A 15,750-nucleotide genomic window follows, 5' to 3' on the forward strand; every position below is an offset into this window, starting at 1 on the left:
GTAACTGGGAACACTCACAGTAAGGAAGTTGTGTTTCTTTATTATGTTCTGCAATGGCAAAGAAGCAAAATTTGGTGACAAGGGCTTAAAATGAACTCTAGCATTTCCACATGAAATTCAGTGAAATGAGCTAATCCTCAGTGTTATTTTTCATTGTCTACAGACCACCTTACCCTAAACATGACAGCTTAGAGATTCTGGCTGTTAAAAATTCCTGCTACAAGCAGCACATTGATGCAATTAGGACTTACTATGAGAAGGAGCATCAGAACTGGTGTGTGATTGATGCCTCACAGAGCAAATGGTGGATCTGGAACAAAGTACTGCAAGAAGTTGAAATGGTTGTTAAAGAAATTCAGAGATACCTGGAAAGAATAAAAGAAGGTAAAAGAAAAGCAAAGGTTCTTGGAATAATACCTGTTACTTTAAGAAGCTGCATGGAGTGAGTGCAGTTCAACTTCAACTTGCTTTGGGTGAAGCTAATTCTTGGGCACGTACATATCCTCAAATTCTCTGATGTCATCTTGAAGAGAGCAAGAGCAAAACCAACTACAGGGCAGTCTGAGACCATCCTCCAAAGAACAGGGTAACAGAGCACAGCTGAAGGAGGTCAGAGGTTTCGTGGTGCAGCTAACTTTTAAAGACATAGCCTGAAACTGCCACAGGTCTCATGGTCCATGGCAGAATCCCCAACACTGGCTGCTAAATCACAAAGGGTGTCCCAAATACATAAGAGGGACTGTGACTTGCAGCTTCACTTCAGTATCAGTGGAGGAAGAGGGAAAGAGAGGGGAAATGTTAATTATCAGTTCAGAATTAAGGTTAAATATGCCATCTGAGTTAATTGGTGTGCTGTGGAAGGAAAACCACTTGAGTCTAAACTGGCACAGTTCCCACTTGAATTTTTGTGTGTCAGCACTGGTCAGGAGTAAACAGGCATTTTAAACATGCCTGTAAAGTTTAGCCAGAGTTCCTCTGCCAGTCAGACAGACTTCCTCATCTTCTATCCACACTTTGGTTTTAACTTCTACAGGTCTGTGGCTGCACCCTTCTTAAAAATTGCATCCATAAGCTAAAAATAGCTTCAATGCAGTTAACCTTTGTTTTACATCAGCTTGGAAAGCACACCTTTTAACATGCCTGGGCTTCATGTGACATTGCAATCCAGACTTTCAACAGATTTCATCCAGACAAACCTCAGCATTTGCAAGACATGGCTGAACAAGGGGGAGGCTTTCATCACACCTTGTGCTCTTTTCCACCAATGTAAAGAACTAAAATAATAGCCAAAATGTCCCTCAGCAGCACAATGGAGTGAAACAATAAATCACAGATAAAACTCTCCCAGGGTAAACACACTAATACATTAAGCATGCAGAGCATCCCACATCATTAATAACCATTCTGTTTCTTAAGTGCTAGAAACATTTGATTGCAATTGGTAAAAGAGGTTGCAATTTAATAGGTTCAGTTTAATACCAGCCTATAAAAACTGGCATTTGGATTCTCATTATTTCCTATCATTTTTTCACAGTGAATTATATCATCTTCTGAGCTGTATTAGAAATGTTTTATGGTCCCCTGTCTTTCATTAATGAAACATGAATTGCTTTCATTAACAGGCAAAGCAGCTGGCATTGCTGATTTATGTATCACTCCTGACGAGCTGCAGCTCCGGCTGGGGGAGTTTGGGCAGTACTGTCCTGTCAGCCTGGCAGAAAAGGGGGAACTGGTTGATTGCTCTGCACTCTCACTGCAGTTTGCTGCAGAATTTCGAGGGCACTATTACAAAATGGCTTCTCAGGAAGAACTGGATGTAAGTGTCAGGCAGGGGATCGCAGGAAGAGGGGAGATGGGTGCTCAGATTCTTTGATGCCACACAGAAACAAGACTTTGCCGTCGTTAGTCTTCAAGCTTCTGCTCTGCGCACGTCTGCTGTCAGATGTCTAGGCAGACAAAATGCAGCAGAGAGTCCATGCAAATTGGCATAGATCAAACATTCACTTTAAAACAACTGTTTCCTCCTTTCTCCATCTGTTTTGGGGAGACTGGGGGTAAAGAGTGGCTAATGATAGCAATAGATGGTGATGGATGGTGGGTGGACAGTGATGACTTAGCTGAGAGTGGGTTGTAAAAGAAATTACTTACTCTAGCACACTAAGAGAGGCATTGTAGAAGAAACAATTATCTAAACTGTGTGAGCCAGTCCTCTGGACTTTTGACTTGCAGGGCTTCTTACACTATAAAACCATTTCATTTCTTGTTCTACAGAAATTCTTGAGTCAACCAGAGGTTTATGTGCCACCACTGGCACCTCACCCTCTCCCACTCCCAGATATGCTACCACAGAAACTGACTGCAGCAGAAGCGAAGGCCTTATTCCCAATCAGTGCTGAAATGCAGGGGTACTGTCCAGTCACCTACCTAGATGGAAAACTGAGGTACACCACTGCAGTTCTCATACTCTGAATTACAGCCTGGCTGTCTTAGATTAACATATTGATGAGGAAATATTTCCAAAGTACTTTTTCCTGTCCAAATCCTGAATGCTGTTAAAAGCAATTACAGTTCTCTCCATTGTGGCTGCACCTTTGGAAATCAATGTAACATCACCATTTGAAACTCACATGGCTACAGGTTCCACAAGGTGCTAGCTTGACTGTCTTTTGTGATGAAGACAGCTCAGAGATAGGTTGGGTTTTCTTTATCATAAGCCTTCAAAAGTTCAAATAAATCTCACAAAACCTTAGCAGATGCAAACCCAGCTGTTGTGATCTCTAGAAGAGACCCCTGGAGTCCCATTGTGTGCTGGAATTTCTCATCAAGGTGGAACCACAGTCAATTCTATCCTGCCCCTTCTCAATCTCCTGAACAGCCACAATTGACATTTTAGCTAGAGGAGCTCTAAAGAAGCCCTTTAGTAAAAGCCCCTTAAGAAGCAGATGTTTTTAGGCAGAGACTCTTGGATTTTGAGCCTTTTATCTGTCAGTCAAGTGACAGAAACACAGATGATCTAATTGCAGCTTTTTTGTAGTTCTTACACTTGCTAAATAACCAGAAGGCTGCCAGTAGCTCATGAATGAGGTTTTACATTTCTTGTGAATTAATGGTCTTTCTCACTCTCTTTCTTCAGGTATGAAGCTTTGGTGCCTGGCAAGAGTGAGTATGCAGCAAAGTATCAAGGGAAGGTATATGTTTTTGAAAGTGAGGAAAAACTGCTGAAATTCCTGAGGTGAACATACTAACTTAACTGCCTTTTCATCTTTACTCATGTCAAGGTTTATACATCTCTAAAGTGCTTCCTTTTTATCTGGAAAGGTTACCAGAGAAGTACTGCAATCTGAAGCTCCCACATAAACTGCCTCCAAGAAAGGAGCCAATACTGCTCACTGCACTTCCTCTGCTTGGATACCTTGAGCAGGCCAGTGTTTGCTTTTCCATTTTAAAACCTGATTTTGCAGTGTATTGTTTATCTCACCCAGCTTATTTCTTTTTTTTTTAATGCCCTGGAAGCCTTCTGTTTATTAAGGGGATTATATTAAATTGAAAGTTGTTTACTTATGGTTGAGAGGAGAGCTTTAGCATAATGGGTGTGTATGGCTTTGATGGGGGAAACACAGATGGAGGCCATCAGAGGGGAATAGTAAACTGCAGTATTATATGATGGATTCTCTGGCTCTTTTGTTGATCATATCCTGTAAGACTACATTTTGCTTTGCTTTTTAACACCAGGATAGACACAAGCCTATCTGGAGTCATGTAAGGATAGATGGCTATATTTTGAGACATGACTATGACCTAAAAAAATGATTCATGGTCCCTTCTCCACCTATTTTATACTAGTTATCTCCTGCAAATCCCCAGCTTGGGTATCATGCTGTATTGTTAGATGTGCAAGACAACAGGATGAAGTTTGGAATACATACAGCTGTAGAAGAGTTCTGTGATGATCTTCTAAAACTGTTTCCTTTCTTTAGGGAGTAGCAACTTCTCTAATAAAAGCTTTGAGTGAAGTAGGCTGCTTAAAGCCAAAGTTTCCATTCCTAAGTGTAAAAGCCACTGCTCTGCTGTTTGTTGCCTGCCATTTAAAAGGTAGTGTATTCATTCATATGCTAGAAGAATAGTGAACTATATAAATGCAGGAATTCATCTGATACAACACTGATAACCTACTTGTGTGGCTTTCTTATGCCCAACTTGGGAAAATACCATCACATGCTGATTTAAGCACATGCTGCCAAGTTTCTGGGCAATATGTAAGGAACAGGGAGGAGAGTAAGATTAATAGGATAAGTAAGTGGCCTCTCACAAATCATGAGACTTCAGTGACACTTAGAAGACCTGTCATTTTCCCCAAAAGCTTGCTTTTTGTTGGCTTGGGCTCAGTACTCCTAGACCACTTTACACTGTAGGAAAGAATAGATGCAGATTTGCTTAGACTTTTCAGGGGTTTTGATTAGAGTTTTTAGCACAGGGCAATGAAATGTTAGTTATCAGTCTGCTTATTTGTGAAATGACCTGGGAAGACCTGATTCTTCATGTGCTTCAGAGTATCAATATGTTGATTAATTTTTTAATGCATTTTCTTTAATCAACAGTCCAACTGACCACCTTACTCCTCTGTAACACACAGCTCCAAGTCAAAATTAGGGAGTTTGTACTCAGCCCACAAAATAAAGATGAAGTAAAACAGCTCCTGGAGCTACCAGAGGTTAGGACTGCTCCTTCCCTGAGGAAGGTTGCTCAGGCTTTGTCTCTTGTGCTCATATTTGTTATTTTTTCAGACTGGTTGGTTGGTAGTTGTTGGGTTTGGTTTAGTTTGTTTTTTTTCCTCCAAGACAGCAGTTGCAGTTTCAGAGTTTGCCATCAGCCTAAATAGTGCTGAGTTGCAGGGTTTCTACATCCTACTTTGCAGCTCTGCTGTACCTTTGGTCTGGTTTTCCAGTACTGCTGGAGATCTCTGGAGCAAGGCTGCCACTTCAGCTCACTAGTTTGGCCTCTTCCAAGCCAACTTGTTCAGTGGCTGAACTTTACCTTGCCTTTTCTGATTTTAATTGTTAGTTATTCTTTTTGATAATGGCAATCTTTATTCTTCACATCCTGTGTTTCCTCATGCAGTTTCCAGATTCTTTTGGGCTATCACTGCTTTTCTTGCTAGCATAGGAAGCCCCTGTGGAGATGTACAGCTCTTAACCCAGCAAAACTGCTTTTATCCTGGACTTCATTTCAGCCAGAAAGGCTGTTCTCAGTCTGTTGTTAGCATAGCTTTGCTAACATAACCATGTCCACACCAGAAATGCTTTGCTCATATATTGCATCATTAAATCATTATTAGCACTGGAAAGGTTATGAAAGTGCACAAATCTCTTCTCTTCATGCAGTAGCAAACAGTATGACCACTGGAATCTGGGAAAACAAGTTACCTTCTTCTAATACTGGTTAGAACTGCTTCCAGCTTTAAGATACAGCATGCCAGTACGCTGCAAACACAGCATTGTTTATTGTTGGTATCAAAAACCTGGTCAAAGTGCTTCATGTTATGGTCCCTTGGAAACTTTCTACATCCTATTTCTATCTGAAGTAAGATTTTTCACATCCTCGACTAATGCCAGTCTCTAATGTCACATTCAAATAGGGGACAACAGTGGTTTAGTTGCTCTTGCAGCTTTCCCTGCAACAATACTAGGTTGCTATCAGTATCTGAGAAGAACAGGTACAGGCAATCAATCATAAATGCAGAGAGATTTACTCCTGGGGGAAAAAAAAGGTAGGAAGCCATGCATCACTAGGGTGATTTAATGCCCTTCAAACCTGACTGCTGTAAGAGCTCTACATACAGCTTGAAAAATCACTCAGGAGCTGTTAAGTGCAGTTGTCTACAATTTAAAGCCAGTGGACTGAAGTGTCTCATAGTTCTTCATGCTGTCCAGTTTTTATAATAAGCTATAAAGTACCATGCACAGGGTAAAAAAGGGGTATGATTTGCTGTCTTAATTCACTCCTTCCCCTTTGCCTCAGGGTAACAATTAAAATAACAAGGAATACCCTGAGGATTGGCACCCAATACTAGTGCACACCAAGCTATGGCTTAGGGCAGAGAAGAGAGAAAAGAAACAATACCAACTTCATTGTCAAGTTCTTGGCTTTGACATTTCCTTACTTCTCTGAACTGTCAGCTCTTGATTTTTTAATGGGCAAAGCATTTGGGCCCTAGACCAACCATGCCAAGGGCACCCAGGGACCTCACACTGGCTACACCCTGCCTGGCCTATCCCTGCATGGTGCCATTTCAGGGTCTGTGCCACCTTATCCAAGTCTGTCATTGCCTGGAGTGCTACACGTCCCTCCTCCCCTGAGGAATGGGATATTGATGGCAGCTGAGCATGTGTTGGTTTTGTTTACAGAAGCCTGGATCTTTCAGAGTGCAGTCAGCATTAGGGACTTCTCAAACACCAAACTGAATGTGTTGGCTTGGCATCAGCAGGCATAGCCCATGGCAAGTTATCCCTGGTACAGGTGAAAGACAGCCAGTGTAGACTCACTGCTTTCAAAATGTCTGTAATATGATTCCAGCAGGTTAGGCAGGGACACTAAACCATGGCTTCCCCTCTTGCAGCACACAACCCCAGGAGCTCGGAGCCTGTGCGGCAGATCTACCAGCGGCGGCTGGCACAGTTCACAGAGCACTGCCAGCTCATCCCCTACCTGAAGGAAGCCATGACTGGCCCCTACCTCGAGCCATCGTGCAGGCCCCTGGGCTTTGACAGCAGGCTCCAGACTTTCTTTGCCCTGAAAGAGGCTGGCCCCAGCTTGGTGTAGTGGTGGCTATGACTTCATCCCCCCACTCCTCCCTCTGTTCTCCCCAGTTAATGCAGGCACTATTGCCACCAGCTGCCTGGACAGCTGGAGCATGGCTGGGGAACATCAGGCCCCCTTAGCCATGGAATCTGAACATTAAAGTCTCATCTGAAATCACACCTTGTTTAACATTGATTGTTGGGGTGGGGGGGGTCGGTCTCTTCTCCCAAGGAACTAACCATAGGCTGGGAAGAAAGGGCCTTGAGTTGCAGCAGGGGTGGTTGAGGTTGGCTACTGGGCACAGTTTCTTTGCTGCAGGCATGGGAACAGGCTGCCCGGGGCGGGGGGGGAGTCACGTGTGAACACGGCCCTTAGGGGCACGGTTTAGTGGCCGTGCTGCTGCTGGGTTGGCGGCTCGACTCGCTGATCCCGGAGACCTTTCGCACCCTTTCCGGTTCCACAACGCCACGTGAAGCACCGCAGCAGCGGCACAGCCCGGGTGCGTCGTGACGTCAGGACGCAACACGCGCCCGCCCGCGCCGGAAGTGCGGCGGCGTTTGCGCCAGGCGCCGGTGGCGAAGCGGTGAGTGCCGGCGCCGCCGGGTGTCCTGTGTCTGTGTGTCGTGTGTGCCCCCCGCCCCAACGCCCAGCCGCCGCCAGCGTCCCGCGAAGAGCCCCAGCCGGGATGGAGGAACACGGAGCAGCTCCCGCTCCGTCCCGGTGCCGCGGAGTTGAGCCCCGTGCTCCGCTGTGTCCCCCGGCACCGCTTCTCCCCGCTGAAGGAGTGAGCGGCCTTCCCGGGGCACGGCCAGAACCTGCGGGAGCGAGCTGCGGATCTTGGGGCTTAAATGGGGCGCTGGGACGGGTGAGGCGGCGGCAGGTCCTCCGTCTCCGCTTCCCCCTGTGGGTTTCTCGGCTTCTGCCCCATGTAGCGCGGCGTGCGCCGCCGGCCACCCCTTGCCCGCCGGCCTTGCTGTCACTGCCCGTGTCGGTGCTCTGTTACTCGGGGACAGCCCCTCAAAAACTCCTGAGCCCTTCCAGAGTTCACCAGCAGATGGACTGGAACGTGTCTGACCACGCTGCTGGCAGCCTGCGTGCCGTCCTCTTACACAGAGCCTTAGAGTTAATAGGGGCGGTTAGGTAAGCGTGCTGCCTCGGATTTTGAAGTCAAAATGCTCATGGTGTCCGCTAGTGGTTGAATACCGAAGTCCTTTACGTGATCAAAACCACCTGCTGCTCCTAGGATTGAAAAACACTCTGAAGAAAATGTGTGTCAGCGTTTGTGTCAGGTTTTTGTTTTTAGAAATCTCAGGGGCCTCAGCCTTGCTTCCAAAAGTGTTGAAATCTGTTGACTTATAAAGCAAATGATACTGATTGTCTTATAATGCAGCCTTCTAAAATGCTTCTTCATTAAAGCTCTTCTGCTCTTGTAGGCAGCTCCTTTCCTCTCCACGACCAAAATGGCAGAAACACCTCCTGATGCTTCTGAGAAACTGGTTGTGATCCACTCCAAAGCTCACAAAGACACCATTCTAGCTAATTTTGAAGAGCAAAGGAAGAAGGATTTCCTGTGTGACATTACTCTAATAGTGGAGAACGTGCAGTTCAGAGCCCACAAAGCTTTGCTTGCTGCCAGCAGCGAGTACTTCTCCATGATGTTCCTAGATGATGGTGAAATAGGGCAGTCGATTTACATGCTGGAGGGGATGGTTGCAGACACCTTTGGGGCACTGCTGGAGTTTATCTACACTGGTTGCCTCTGTGCCAGTGAAAAAAGCACAGATCAAATCCTGGCCACTGCACAGCTGCTGAAGGTGACTGACCTGGTGTGGGCCTGCACTGACTATCAGGCTGGCCGCAGCCCGAGTACCGCGGTACCGGCTCCGGCCGCGACCGCCAGCGACAAGAAACACGAGGAGCTGCCAAAGAGAAAACGAGGGCGACCCAGGAAGATCAGGAGCGTCCAAGAAGAAAAATCAGCAGCAAATTCTGCTGAGGATGTGCAGCTGAGAGAGAACAACTCTGTGCAAAACAAGCAGAACTTCATGAGAAAAGATGCGGCAGCGGAAGAAACGGCTGGCAGCGAGCAGGCCCCGGCGAGGAAAGACACAGAAGAAGATGAGCCTGCTGGTGGCTCAGAAGCTGCTGTCGAGCTGTCAGCTGAGAAAGATGAGAATTATGATCCCAAGTCTGAGGGAATACAGAGCACTCAGAGCCGGTACAGCAAACGCAGAATAAGGAGATCAATCAAGCTGAAAGATTACAAACTTCTGGGTGAGGAGGAGGAGAAAGGGCTGGCGAAGAGAAGCGAGGGGAAAAGAAAACGTGCAGGGGCTGAAGCTCGCTGTAAAGACTGTGGCAAGGTGTTTAAATATAATCACTTCTTGGCTATTCACCAGAGGAGTCACACAGGTGAGCATTAAGAGGCTGCTGCTTTTGGGTTAGGGTTCAGGGACTTGTTGCTAAACATGAGCTAGTTGTTAACTGAGGGTGGTGAGACGCTGCAACAGGCTGCCCGGGGAGCTCGCGGGTGTGCCCCCTCCCTGGAGGTGTCCAAGGGCAGGCTGGACAAGGCCTTGAGCAGCCTGGTGTAGAGGAAGGTGTCCCTGCCAGGGGGATTGGAACTGGATAATCTTTGAAGTCCCTTCCAACCCAAACCATTCTATGAGTCTATGAAATGTGTGCTGTCATCTACAGCAAGAACTGCCCCAAACAGCATCCTGATCCAGACTGTGGTCTCTGCTGTGTTCGCTGCTTTATTGTCAGTAGGACTCCTAGCTTTTATGTCTTACCTTGATTACAATGTAGTTAATAATTTTTTGGTTTGAATGTCAAGTTATGTGGCAGTACTCAAAGATTTATTTTATTGCTGTGTGAAGCTTGACTCTTAATGCTCTTTAGAAGTAATATTTAGTACCTACTGCATTGCAATGCATCTCAAGGGCTGGGACGCCTCTGCTATGAGGATAGGCTGAGAGAGCTGGGATTGTTGAGCATAGAGAAGAGAAGACTCTGGGGGGGACCTTAGAGCTGCCATCCAGTACCTGAAGTGATCTTACAGCAAGGCTGCTGCGGGACTTTTCCTAAGCAGGACAAGGGGGAATGGTTTGAAGCTGAGGGAGAGTAGGTTTAGACTGGATCTTAGGAAGAATTTCTTCAGTAGGAGGGTGGTGAGACTCTGGAATAGGTTACCCAGGGAGGCTGTGGATGCCTCCTCCCTTGGGGGTGCTCAAGGCCGGGTTGGATGAGGCCTCTAGCTAAGAGGTGTCCCTGCTCATGGCAGGGAAGTTGGAGTAGATGATCTCTTGAGGTTCCTTCCAGCCTAGGCTATTCTGTGATTCACTGTGAGAACACCTAGTGACAAACAGTGCATCTGTACTCAGTTTGCCACCTTCTGCTTCCAGGGGAGCGTCCTTTTAAGTGCAGTGAGTGTGGCAAAGGCTTTTCCCAGAAACATTCCCTTCAGGTGCACGAGCGGATGCACACCGGCGAGCGGCCCTACACCTGCACCGTCTGCAGCAAGGCTCTGACAACCAAGCACTCCCTCCTGGAGCACATGAGCCTACACACAGGTGAATATTCCCAGGCAAATGTCACCTCTTTCCTCCCCACAAAATTTGCCTTTCTGTAAAGCATTCCTGCTCCCTCGTGTGTGCCAGTTATTCATTCATTCAATGGTGCTTGCTTTGGGTGCAGCTGACGTGGTAACAAGCGGTTTGCTTTGCAGGGCAGAAGGCTTTTACCTGTGATCAGTGTGGGAAATACTTCAGCCAAAAGAGACAGCTCAAGAGCCACTATCGAGTGCACACAGGTATAACAAGTTTGGGGTAAGGAGCTGGCTGACAGCCAGTGCTGATTTGTCCTCCTGAAGACTGACTGAGGCTGAGACTTCTTCTTGGGTGTTGTATTTAGTCTCTGCTCCTCTGAGGCGTTGTTGACGGAACAATGCACAGGATGAGAGAGAGACAAATGATAAATGGAATATTTAGAAAGTCATAGTTAATGGAGAAGGACTCTTATGATGATTAAAAATTGCTTACACTGTGCTTGGCAGGCAGCCCAGCTCTTGCAGCCCTGCTGCCTGTGTTGCACAGAAGCTGGGAACTGTGTGAGCAGTGCCTGTCGTGGAGGTTGCCTTGTGGTTTCCTGCTGCTTTGGACTAGTAATGGCAGACAAGCTTTAAGAAATGCCCTCCTCATTTCTGGAGCAGGATGGAGATTAAGCTACACAGGCAGAAAGTGGTGAGGAGAGCCAGAACTCAGAAAGCTTCAAGCAAAGGCATTTGTGGGGGTGGAGCAGGGTCAGTCCCCTCTTTTCCCACGATAAACAGAGAAATAGGAGTGTAAGACAGGAGGGAGGCAGTGCATCTGCTTTTGTTTTATCTCTCTGTTCCATCCCAGTGGTTATTTTGCAGGGGAGTGCTTTAACAAAGGTCACTGAAGAGCTAGAGAGCATCACTTAGGCACTGACACTTTTTTTGTTGTTGCGACAAGGCCGCTCGCTGCCGGAGTGCAACCAGTGTCGGCGCAGGTTCATGGACGCAGCTCAGCTAAAGAAACACCTGAGGACACACACAGGTAATGCCATCTGCCGTGGGTTCTGGTGGGTTTTTTCCCTCTTGGAGTAACACAGGCAAAACAATGTGTTGGACACCTGACATTTGTCTCTGGGGGATGAACTTGCGCTCTGCTTCGTAGAGCCACAGAATGGCCTTGGCTGGACGAGACCTTAGAGATCATCTAATCCAACCTCCTTGCCTTGGGCAGGGACACCTCTCATCTACAGCAGGATGTCTGTATTGCTGATCACAGAACGGTCTGGGTTGGAGGGGACCTCCAAAGCTCATCCAGTCCAACCCCCCTTGTACTCAGCAGGGGCATCCTCCACTAGATCAGGTTGTTCAGAGCCCTGCTGAGCCTCACCTTGAATATCACCAGGAATGGGGACTCAACCACCTCCCTGGGCAGCCTATTGCAGTGTTTGACTACCCTCATGGTGCAGAACTTGTTCCTAACATCCAATCTAAATCTGCTCTTCTCTTGTTTGAAGCCACTGCCCCTTGTCCTATCACTACAGGCCTTTGTAAACAGTCTCTCTCCATCCTTCATGTAGGTCCCCTTCAGGTATTAGGTCTCCCTGGAGCCTTCTGACGTAAGAATGCAGGAGCACAAAAAGGCTCAAGCTGCAGCAGCACAGAACCAGTGCATATTAGAGGAGGAGGCTGGGTTTTCCTCATTCTCATAAAGCCTGCTGCAGAAAATGACAGTGGAGTCTGCTGGGACATAATCCAAGTTTTGAGAAGAGAAGGCTGAGAGGGTATCTTACCAACATCTGTATATATCTGAGGGGTGTCCAGATGAAGGTGCCAGGCTCTTTTTGGTGGTGCACAGGGACAGGGAACAACAGGTACAAGCTAGAGCACAGGAGGTTCTACCTCAACACAAGGAGACACTGTGGTGAGGGTGACAGAGCCCTGGAGCAGGCTGCCCAGAGAGGTTGTGGAGTCTCCTTCTCTGGAGACTTTCAAAACCCATCTGGATGCATCTGTGTCATAGGTATGGGTTTGTGTAATCTGAGAGGGTTTGGATCACCTCATTCTTCACTGTCAAAGAGGGGAATGCCAGAGATGGATGTTCAAAATACTCTCATTGTACTAGAGTTGATTCAGTTGCAGGTATCTGTCCTGACCCACGGCAGGAGCATGAGGATCTGACAGTACACATTTGATACTGTGTGTGGTGAAATACAAAATGCTTGTCAATACCTGGATGGGAAGTGCTATATAAAAAGTGATGGCAGATTTCTTTTTGGTAGGTGAGAAGCCCTTCACTTGTGAAATTTGTGGCAAATCCTTTACAGCCAAAAGCTCTCTTCAGACTCACATCAGAATTCACAGGTAGAGTATGTCTGCTTTCCAAAGTGCAGCTTCTTCTCTGACAGCTGTAGGCAGAGCTTGTTCAAACACAGCATGGTCAGGGCTTGTTTGGAGTTTGGATGGGTGGTTAAAGATTAACCTTTTCACTTCATTTATTTAAGGAATGTTGTGTTTTAAATGCTAGTGTGCCCAGACACTGTAAGATTCTCTCAGGTGTGCTGTGTCTGTGTGACTACAATGTGCTTACCACCATATCATTGCATGTGAAAAGTTCACTGCAGGGTTTTGTTTGACAGCAGAAGAGTGGCCGTGGTGTGCCAATGGAGCACTCTCCTGCTGCCCATGTAGTCTCTCACGTCTCTTTACTAGTGGTAGTTACCTTCCACCTGTGGCAGTGTGATGTATTACAAAGTCATTGAAGGGCTGTTGTGGACCTTTTGTTTCCAGTACAATTTCTTGTCCCTTGGAGCTTGCACAAGTTAGGATTTAAAGCAGTCAGTGCTTACAGTTGTGCAGAGGAAGCTGTTGCATTCTTGCCGTGGTCTGGCAGGCAGAGAGTTTGTATCTCTGGGTTTATGGCAGGAGTAACTCTTGAGTACATACTCAGGGAAGTGTGGTACAGTTTGTGAAGTCAAATGGAAGTCATGAGGAAGCCATTCAGGGAAGGTTTTTAATGTCACTGTTCTGAAGTGCTTCTGCTTTAGCAAAACAAGATAATAACTCAAGTGTTGTAGTCTGTAATGAGCTGCTGCAGAAAGCAGCAGTGCCAAGAGACTTCTCCTGAGAGCAAGTCACATTCTTTTGCAGAGGAGAGAAGCCTTATTCCTGTGGTACCTGTGGGAAGTCCTTCTCTGATTCCAGTGCCAAGAGGAGACACTGCATCCTACACACGGGCAAAAAGCCTTTCTCCTGCCCCGAGTGCAGCCTGCAGTTCGCTCGCCTGGACAACCTGAAGTCCCATCTGAAAATCCACAGCAAGGAGAAGCAGTTCCAGGAAGCCAGCAGCGCCCCAGGCACCAACGCAGACTCGGAGGTGAGGAACATCCTGCAGCTGCAGCAGTACCAGCTGGCCACCTCCGGAGGGCAGGAAATCCAGCTGCTGGTTACAGATGCGGTGCACAACATCAACTTCGTGCCCGGTCACAACCAAGGCATCAGCATTGTTACTGCGGAGGGCGCCCCAGGCGTGAGCAGCCAGCAGGCCGCAAACCTGGCCCTGCTCGCCCAGCCGCCGCCGCAGCTGCAGAACCTGCTGCTGTCGGCTCAGCAGGAGCAGGCAGGGCAGATCCAAAGCATCAATATGATGCCCAACCAAATAGAGAGCGCCCAGCCTGAAGAGATGCATGTCATCACTCTTTCCAAGGAAGCACTGGAACACCTCCACACTCACCAGGGACAAGGCGGAGAAATCCACTTAGCAGAATCTTCGCATCCGGCTCCGCACGTGCAGCTGACTCGGGAGTCGAGTCAACAGTCTCACTCTGGCCAAGACACACTCCCTTCCCAGCAAGCCAGTGAAGAACAGAATCCAAGTGTGCATGTGTCTGAGTCCCACCAGCAGCCTCTGTCAGTAAATGAGTCATCTCATGAGCATCCTGCTCAGGGACAGGCTTTCTGAAGTGTGTATTTGTCACCTGGGAGCTGGGCCAGCACACGTTTCTCACCCTTTCTTTTCTGCAGCAGAGTCTGTCTGGAGATGCATTTTGGGCTGATTTTGATGTGTGAATTTCAGTTTCCTAACCTTATTTATTTTAGACTTTTTTAGTTTTCCAGATGACTCTTTCTCTACCCACTTGGTAGAGGTCTCTCTGGACCACTTGGTCCATACCTCACGAGTGATTCACCTTGGGGTTTGTGCCTCATACACATCCATACCTACTGAGAAGATACTTGTCCCTGTATCTCTATTTCTGAGTGACTCTCCAGAGAAGTGTACCTTGCTGGTGGGAGAAGTGTTTGAGGTGTCTGCTGATCCCAAAGTACAACTTCTGTGAGGCTGCATTACCTGAACTGCTGCCAAGCTTGAGACAAGCCAGTACTTCTTGCAAAGCTATCATGTGTCTGATGTTCAGCGAGCTTGCTCTCTCTGCAGAGTGCCATTTGCTATGTGATCAGCCCCTCAAGTGCAGTTGGGTTTGTTGATCACCAAACTGGTTTGGTTTGGGTTGAAATTGTTGCAGCTGCTCTCTGGCCCTGATCATCCTTTCTGTTTCCTGCCTGCTGTGTGAGTTTTGCTCCTCAGAAATGCTTAAGCCACTGCACTCCAATAATGGCAGTGAGGTGTGGTGGTTACACTGGACATCTGAAAAGCCTAAATTCTTCTCTGTTAGCTCTGCTGCTCACTCTCTGTGTGACCATGGGTAGGGTAGTTGACCTCTGTGCCTTATTTTGTCATCTGGTAATGTGGGATAGTTCTCACATGCTCTGCCAAGCACTTTGAAGAGCTCTTGATTCTGGGCCCCTCAATTTAAGAAGGACATTGAGACTCTTGAACGTGTCCAGAGAAGGGCAATGAGGCTGTGGAGAGGTCTGGAGCACAGCCCTGTGAGGAGAGGCTGAGGGAGCTGGGGTTGCTTAGCCTGGAGAAGAGGAGGCTCAGGGGAGACCTTATTGCTCTCTACAACTACCTGAAAGGAGGTTGTAGCCAGGTGGGAGTTGGTCTCTGCTCCCAGGCACCCAGCACCAGAACAAGAGGACACAGTCTCAAGCTGTGCCAGGGGAAGTTTAGGCTTGGGGTGAGAAAAAAAGTTCTTCCCAGAAAGAGTAATTTGCCACTGGAATGTGCTGCCCAGGGAGGTGGTGGAGTCACCATCCCTGGAGGTGTTTGAAAGGGGATTGGACGTGGCACTTGAAGCCATGCTTTAGTTAGTCAGGAGCTGTTGGGTGATAGGTTGGGTTTGATGATCTCTGAGGTCTTTTCCAGCCTCATTGATTCTATGATTCTATGATGTTGAAGGCACTGTCTATTGAAGTGCAGAATTCTCTTCCTGACAGGATCCAGTGCAAGCTTAGGAGCCAGCATTATTTTTCTGTCCTTTGGAGAGCAGAATGCAATGTTCATACATGTAAAAGCTGGT

General features: G+C 47.4%; 2 protein-coding genes across 2 annotated transcripts in view; both read left to right on the forward strand.

Moving 5' to 3' along the window:
- The window catches only part of AK9 (adenylate kinase 9), a 44,403-nt gene extending 37,567 nt beyond the window's left edge, over window positions 1-6,836 (forward strand). The window contains exons 31-37 of the mRNA XM_054174029.1: window positions 164-384; window positions 1,623-1,816; window positions 2,272-2,441; window positions 3,134-3,232; window positions 3,319-3,421; window positions 3,978-4,092; window positions 6,617-6,836. Of these exons, the coding sequence (XP_054030004.1) occupies window positions 164-384; window positions 1,623-1,816; window positions 2,272-2,441; window positions 3,134-3,232; window positions 3,319-3,421; window positions 3,978-4,092; window positions 6,617-6,819 (1,105 nt within the window). The 3' untranslated portion in view covers window positions 6,820-6,836. The remainder of the gene's footprint in view (window positions 1-163; window positions 385-1,622; window positions 1,817-2,271; window positions 2,442-3,133; window positions 3,233-3,318; window positions 3,422-3,977; window positions 4,093-6,616) is intronic.
- A 1,400-nt stretch (window positions 6,837-8,236) lies between these two features.
- ZBTB24 (zinc finger and BTB domain containing 24) lies at window positions 8,237-15,285 on the forward strand. Its single transcript, XM_009896434.2, has 6 exons — window positions 8,237-9,210; window positions 10,203-10,370; window positions 10,526-10,609; window positions 11,292-11,375; window positions 12,613-12,694; window positions 13,481-15,285. Exons 1-6 carry the CDS (start codon window positions 8,259-8,261, stop codon window positions 14,289-14,291), a joined length of 2,181 nt encoding a protein of 726 aa, XP_009894736.2. The 5' UTR covers window positions 8,237-8,258; the 3' UTR covers window positions 14,292-15,285.
- The last annotated feature ends 465 nt before the right edge of the window (window positions 15,286-15,750 follow it).

The sequence above is a fragment of the Dryobates pubescens genome, chromosome 28 (assembly GCF_014839835.1).
Source record: "Dryobates pubescens isolate bDryPub1 chromosome 28, bDryPub1.pri, whole genome shotgun sequence".
NCBI classification, from domain to species: Eukaryota; Metazoa; Chordata; class Aves; order Piciformes; family Picidae; genus Dryobates; species Dryobates pubescens.

Coding starts and splice junctions, on each gene's coding strand:
- ZBTB24 (XM_009896434.2), top strand. CDS start 8,259: ATGGCAGAAACACCTCCTGATGCTTCTGAGAAACTGGTTGTGATCCAC. Junction 10,371..10,525: donor GCACATGAGCCTACACACAG/GTGAATATTCCC, acceptor TTTGCTTTGCAG/GGCAGAAGGCTTTTACCTGT. Junction 11,376..12,612: donor ACACCTGAGGACACACACAG/GTAATGCCATCT, acceptor TCTTTTTGGTAG/GTGAGAAGCCCTTCACTTGT.